General features: G+C 40.9%; 1 protein-coding gene across 1 annotated transcript; it reads right to left on the bottom strand.

The window, feature by feature from the left end:
• Positions 1 to 393: 393 nt before the first annotated feature.
• On the bottom strand, positions 394 to 5,332 carry LOC140995031 (cell surface A33 antigen-like). The gene is made up of 7 exons (XM_073464918.1): positions 5,173 to 5,332; positions 4,089 to 4,261; positions 3,689 to 3,905; positions 3,413 to 3,577; positions 2,827 to 2,943; positions 2,581 to 2,707; positions 394 to 2,327 (listed from the first exon to the last, which is right to left on the bottom strand). The coding sequence occupies exons 1-7, from the start codon at positions 5,234 to 5,236 to the stop codon at positions 1,868 to 1,870; spliced, it is 1,323 nt and encodes a 440-aa protein (XP_073321019.1). The 5' UTR covers positions 5,237 to 5,332; the 3' UTR covers positions 394 to 1,867.
• Between the last annotated feature and the right edge of the window lie 1,865 nt (positions 5,333 to 7,197).

The raw sequence follows: 7,197 nt of genomic DNA, 5'->3' as shown, positions 1-7,197 counted from the left end.
ATGTATTTATTTATTGATTTTATTGATTAAAGTGAAGCCAGGAAGCTCATAGTGAAACTGGGAGCCGTATTAATGCTCAAGTCTAATTATTGTCTATAATTCTGAATTTCATCAATGTTATCTGCAATGTCTGGCTCCAACTGTCACTGCTCCACTAACCAAGAATATCTCATGATGAAGTGTGGACCGGTATGACATTTTAACATACCAATAAATAAATAAGTTTCAGAAGTGAATGGATCCCACAAATAACAATAATTAATACTACTAAAACTAATAATATATTTGTATTTACAACACATGTAGTATTATTATTGTGTGATCATATGAAAAATGAGTTGTTTGTAACGTTGCCATCTAGTGTTCAGTGTTCATACAGTTGCAGGAAGCTGCTTTGTTCATTTTATTTACTAAGCTTTATTGTTTTTACAGCACATTTGATGAATGGGATGCAACAAAAAAAAAAAAATCTCAATGTAAAACTGATAACATTACCATTACTATTGCTGAGATAAAAATGATAACATATGTACATTGTCACATTACCCCAAATTTAAACATAAATCCATATAAAATAATTCAACATAAGAAAAAACATTTTAAGGTGAAAGACAATAATATATTATATACTATTTGTCAAAATTTTTGGTTGATTAAAATTAGAATATATATATATTTTTTAAAAACCCAGAGATCTGTTTTGACATAATCAATCCCAGCACTCAGAGGAAGCTGTGGGACTAGTTTCTACAATGAAAAAAAAAACCCAAAAAAACCTGGAAGCACTCAGTAGAGAGGACATTGAAAGCTTGTTCAGTGTCTACGTATACAAGGATATACAGTAACAAACTCAAACAAAGAAAAACTATTCTATAAAGCATAAACAATGACACAAAACTGAAGCAATTTTCTTTAGTATCAAGGTAACTTCCTGAAAAACAAACTACCACCAGTTACAGTACACCCAACAGCAGAACCATCTAAAAATCAACACACACGCATACACACCTTAAGCTTTGCATTCTTAGTAACAATGTCAACATATTGTGTTTGAATATAAAACAACGACTAATTTCTGAATTAAACAGCTCCCTGAAGCTCTGTAAAATGTTTGTCATGTACCAAAACTTGTCATACAAATATAAGGAACTGGACCCCACCCACTTCCCCACCTGCCCTTCTTCAATCAACTCACCACAAACAACTCAATTCAACAAAAAATTCAGATTCCTGATTTTTTTAGCCGTGTCATTGTACACAGAAAAATGCAGGAGCAACAGCATGCTAGGCTGTAAACTTTACAACACCAATCACAAAACTAACTGTGATGGAGCGGAGAAGGGTGATGGCAACAGAAGGCAGCGTGATGGCGGACAGCATGAGGCAGGGCAGCACGATTCCAGTCTGCTGGGTGCTCCGACGCTCTCTGCTCCGGTGTCTGACTGTCAGCGAAGTCGTGTTACAACTTCCTCCGCTGTTGTCCACTGTTTGGCTCTTTGGCTCACAGCACTGTCAGCAGCCGGGCAGGATTTTATAGGGAATATATAACTGAACTATGGGAATGAAGAAGTTTCTCTGACTGTGTGGAAATCAGATTTTTTCAGATAACCAAGGTATTAAAATGGGAGATCTACGGATAAACATGAGACTCATGTCGGAGTTTAGTGTGGCGCTGAACCTAAAAACAAGAAGGAACAAATCATCGAATCTTCATAGTCAAATGAAATTCAACCAAGAAAATTCTACGACTGGTACAGCCCTATTATACTTCCTTTCGATTAATGGAGGCAAAAATTGGACAACTGGACTAAAGTCACTCATTACGAGATTAAAACTGGAAGATTGTGGCTGATAAGGGTCGGTGGCCTCAGTCGTCGTAGTCCCTCCTCGTCGGCTTATTGGCTGGTACACGTGGTGGTTCACGTTCATGATCATCGTGGGGCTCGTCATAGCGGTCATCATCATAACGGCGGTCATCGTAGCGACGCTCGTCATCATAACGGCGCTCACTGTCATAGCGCTCATTGCGGTCACTGTAGCGGTCACGTCGGTCGTCGTAGTCGCTGCGGCGATCGTCGTAGTCGCTGCGGCGATCAACGTAGTCGCTGCGGCGATCGTCGTAGTCGCTGCGGCGATCATCGTAATCGCTGCGGCGATCATCGTTATCCCTGCGGCGGTCGTAGTCGCGCTCACTCCTTTCCTCATAGCGGTCACCGCCACCAGCAGGGCTGGCGTCAACATGACCTTGTCTGTCCTCTTGCCCATCGGCATGGCGACTCTCACCGTTTAAAGCTGGCTCTTTGTCACGGTACTCTTCCTCACGAACTCTGGAAAATCAACAAAAAAAAACATAGATGTCAGATGTTTGTGTGGATGTACTGGATGTATATTTTGACAGGTTAACATGGGGGATGCATTTTGGTCATTTTAATAATGAGGGGGACATCCATCCTTCATCCCGCCTCAGATCACTGGTCATTGGACCAAATGGAGCAAATGTGGTTGTGCACATCACATCGTCTTGTTAATCAGTCAGTGTGAGTGCTTTTGCATGTGTCTTTATGGGGGAAAAAACTATACCCCATGGCATATTCATCCTCCTTCTTCTTCTTCCGGCAGCAGCAGCAATAGATGACGACGATGAGTACGATCAACGCGGCGACGACTCCACCAATGATTCCTGCAGTGGAGCCTATGTTCATTGAAGCTGCAGGAAGGAAGGAAGATTAATTTGGAGAAGAAGGATACATATTGTTCACATATTTATTGGGATTACCGAGTTCTCAGATTGTTAATGAGAAGGCATAATGAGAAGGTTTTGCTCACGTGGCATGACTGAGAGGGTGACGTTGCAGGTTGCAGAGCGGATCTTGTTACTTGAGGTGCAGATGTAGAATCCCGATGTGTCTCTGGAGATATTGAAAAGAGACATGATGCCTCCCTCTGAAAGACAGCAAGACAAACATATATCATTGCTATCATGATTTTATAGATTTTTTATAAATTCCAGTGTTTCAGCTCAAAATCAAAAAAAAAATCAAAGGGTGAATAATTTCATTTATCGTAGTTCCTGAAAATGTCATTATAGATTTTGGTAATACAAAGGTGTAGTGATGCAGAAGAATGAAATAGTTGGGATCCATTGTCCCTCTAGATTTTCACTGTTTCTTGATTGCTGATCATTTGGCAAGTGGTAAATTGATAACAATTTCTTAAATTCCCTAAGCTTATAGGGCTTGCAACCTGGAACACAGCAACATAAAATTAACCCAGTATTCAGGCTTCCCACCCTGAGTGGCATGTCAGAGGAAAATGGCCGCCTTGTTAATATGGTTTATGCAGAGGTAAGTAAACCTTTCTTCACTGAGAGTCAACTTATATTTTTGTCAGAAACGGTATCACTGATACTTACTGTCAGTTGTTCTTGGAGCTGCAGCACGAGGCCTGTTACTGACGTCTCGACTCTCCCACTTATAAGTGGGTGGTGGCGAGCCTTCCTCAGACAGACATGTCAGGTTGATGTTCTGGCCGTACTCTGCCTTTCCCTGGATCTTACAGATGGGCGTAGATGGAGCAACTAGACAAAAAAAAAGGAAATATGTATATAGAATTAAATCATACAACTTTTTTAGCAACTTGTTGGAAACTTAAAAGCAGAATATTTCTTTGAAAGCAAATGAAATGTTACCTAGAACCACCAAACGTGCAGTGTCTGCTGGTTTGCCTTCGTCATCACCCGGGATCTGGACACGACACTCAAACACCTTGTTGTCGGCTAGTGTGATGGAGGACAGTTTCAGGTTGGCCCTTCCCTTTGCAACATCTACGTCCAGGGATACCCGACCTTCATACAGCGATTTGATGTCAGTAATTGCACCAGCAGAATAATAAGTGAGGATCAGGGTCTGTTAGAGAATGACAGCGTCAGAGGAACATTAAAAGAGGAAGAAAGCAAAGTTCTCTTGTCTTCTTATTGTTCTTATTCATAATACCATCATACTGAATTATGCTCAAGTTAATAGAGAATCACAGGCACATGCACATACAGTGTATACATATAAAGACAAAACACATTGTAGTAGTCTGACCTCTTTAGCACCAGCTTGTGCACCCTCAGCAGACCATGAGATGACAACTAGTTCGCTCCCCTTTAATGGGGCTTTGGGTGAGAAGCTGCAGGGCAGTGTGATGTTGTCACCTCTGGCATGCTCATATACCTCCTGTGGGATGTTCACCTGGAGGGCACCAACACCTGACAGCACTGTCAGATTTAAAAACAGAGAATAATGATCAACATTTAGCTGCATCTACATCTGCTGTGGTTAAACTGATGAAGTCATGTTAATCTGACCGGATTACAGCCTATGTGTAAAATGTGCACATACTGAGAATGATTCAGCAGTTTGACCTGCATCTGTACTAATGCGTTTGTACCCCACCCTCCCAACCACAGACACACACAGCACAGAAACACACATCTGTTATGTTTGGAGATGAAACCATTAGTGAATGGACGGAAAAGAAATCAACAAATTTTGTTAATCAATTAGTTATCTATTTGAGCAAAAATGGTGAATAATCACAAGTTTCAGCTTGTCAGATGTGAATATTTTCTGGAGGTGTTAATCTTCTGTGTAAGCAAAAGTGAATATTTATGGATTTTGTACCTTTTGTCGAACAAAGCAAGACATGTTAAGACTTCATATGGGCTCTAGCAACTGTGATGGGCATTTTACAGGCCTAGACCAAATGCTTCAACCACTGATCAAGAAAATAATAGACATTTGAAATAGATAATTAAAACAATGGTTAGATGTAACCCTAGTTGAGCTTTATTGATTATCACTCACACGTTTGAAACGACTCTCACACGCTCTTCATACTTAAACCAAGGTGGCGTATATGAGAAAGAAACCAAGTCGAGTTAAAAGCATATTAATATCTGCTGATGTTGATTTAAATAGTTTCCATTATTTCTAAATATCACTTTGTTTGTTAATATTATTATTATCATTTTTTTTGTTTTTTTTAAAAAAAGAGGTAACTTAATGACAAACCGAAGATACAGGTCACCTGCATAAACAGGCCTGTTGTGAAGGTGCGCAAACAGGTGTGGCAGCTCGGTAAGGCGCAAAGAAAGAGAGGCAAATATTTCTTCCAGGAGTAACTCACCCAGGCACAGAAGAGCCAAGGAAGAAATCCTCCCCTCCATAGTCAAGATTTTTATTATCTTCATCCAACCGTCACTGAGTCTTCTGTGTGTTGTCGCTCTCTCTAAAATGAAACAGAGATCCGGAGCCGCCCGGGACGTATTTGCATCGAAACCCCGATGGCGTCTCCTGAGCTGTGCGCCCGATGGGTGTGCCCGCCGCCCCTGGATGCCTGACAGACAGCGCTCCCAGCCAATCACCGCAGCTCCTGCCGCTCAGGTAACATTCTTGATCCGCTCACCTGGCGTGTTTCGGCCTGTCGTCTAATCAAGGGGGATACTTGACTGAAAGGATACTCCCGCCATGAATGAATTTTCTCAGGCTTGTTTTGCCAACAGGACTAACTGATTTCCCTTTTCTATCTGTGAGACATCACAATTAAACGTGTCTTCATCTTGAGCTCTAGTTATAGCTCATGGTGTCAATAGCCCATAATACTAACAGAAATACCAATAAGTACAATTTATTTATTTATTTTTAGCTTTATGTTGCAACAGAGAAACAGACGAGGAGCATTAAAGGATAACCAAACACCACAGTGTGTGTGTGGGTGGTGCAGAGAACAACTAATGTGCTGCTGTTGGAACAAGAGAAGTGTTTGGTCCTGTCAGACTGGTTCGACGAGGATTTATCACCTCCAGGCAAACACACACACACACACACACACACACACACACACACACACACACACACACACACACACACACACACACACACACACACACACACACACACACGACACAGACAAAGCGAAACAAGGAGAGGGCACACTGTTTCAGGCATATCATCATCTACTGTCTGAGTTTAAAATATTTGAGTACAAGTGACTAAATGTTTTGGGTACCAGCTGAAGGAGCTTCCAGTAAACAGATAGGCCTAAAACAAATGTAGCTGTCCTGAAGTACGGGAGAAAAATCTAACTTGTAAGAGGTTTTTCTTTGCTGAAATCACCCAGTTTTGATGAAAACAGCACTCCAGATAAAGAATAACAAAACTAGTCCCTGGCTTCCAGCTACTGTTGACAATGGCATTGCAATCAAGTGCATTATTTTGCTTTAAACTGGATTTAAATTACTCACATACATGTTTAAAAAAGTATTTTCAAAAGATAAGAAAACAGAGATCATCTTAAATGGCTCAGTCTTGTGTTGTAGCGTACAGTTTCTGTGTTGTACAGCACTGCTCAGTGGAAGTAACTGGAACTAGGACCTCCATCCTGGTGCACACAAGTGAAACAGGCCGACTGATGATTAAATGTGCCTCACCCTAGAATGAAAATTCAGCTATTACTCACCCCCATGCCAATAGAAAGCCAGGTTTCATAGTCCACAAAACATTTCTGGAGCTTCACAGCCAAAACAAGACGTAACAGTGCTCCATACAGTTCATCCAGCATAAACCAAGTCTCCAGAAGCTCTGAGATCCCAACTTGATTTGAAAAGATGTTACTTACTCCCTGGACACACAGTTGGGCTAGTGCACCCACTTCAGATCGGATTTGTGCCAACACCTTTAGCTTGGCAGCTACATTGAAGATTTCAGCTTAAAAAAGGGTTTAAATAACTTATTTTCAAATCAATTTTGGATCGTGAGGCTTTCAGAGAGTTGGATTATGCTGGATGAGCTGCATAGAGCTGTTTATGTTCTTTTAAGGTTGTCTGTAAGATAAGTCCCCATCTACTTCAGTTCTTTAGAAGAATGTTGCAACGCTGTTTTGCTGTGAAGCTCCAGAAATGTTTTGTGGACTATGAAACTTCACCTGACTTTCCATCAGCACGGTGGTGAGTAGTGACTGAATTTATCCTTTAATAACTTTAAGAAACGATTAAAATGCTTTCTTACTTTGGAAAACATTCCTAACATTTATCCAAAGCTAGTTTGCATGTCAACTCCCACATCAGCCAAACTGGCAACCATTTCCAAAAGCTCAAGGCCTCATTTGTGCAGTGCTAGATAGAACAGGTACAGTTCAGAATAATTCAATCAT

This window comes from Pagrus major, chromosome 4 (genome assembly GCF_040436345.1).
Source record: "Pagrus major chromosome 4, Pma_NU_1.0".
Lineage (NCBI taxonomy): Eukaryota > Metazoa > Chordata > Actinopteri > Spariformes > Sparidae > Pagrus > Pagrus major.
The sequence above is the reverse complement of the archived record's forward strand: the minus strand, read 5'-3'. Positions and strand labels throughout refer to the sequence as shown.

What these genes read in the sequence shown, in the direction of transcription:
- LOC140995031 (XM_073464918.1), bottom strand. Translation starts at nt 5,236, where the DNA reads ATGAAGATAATAAAAATCTTGACTATGGAGGGGAGGATTTCTTCCTTG. An exon ending in TGCACGTTTGGTGGTTCTAG is followed by an intron (nt 3,578 to 3,688) that starts GTAACATTTCAT and finishes TTTTTTGTCTAG; the next exon opens with TTGCTCCATCTACGCCCATC. An exon ending in GAGGATGAATATGCCATGGG is followed by an intron (nt 2,328 to 2,580) that starts GTATAGTTTTTT and finishes TTGATTTTCCAG; the next exon opens with AGTTCGTGAGGAAGAGTACC.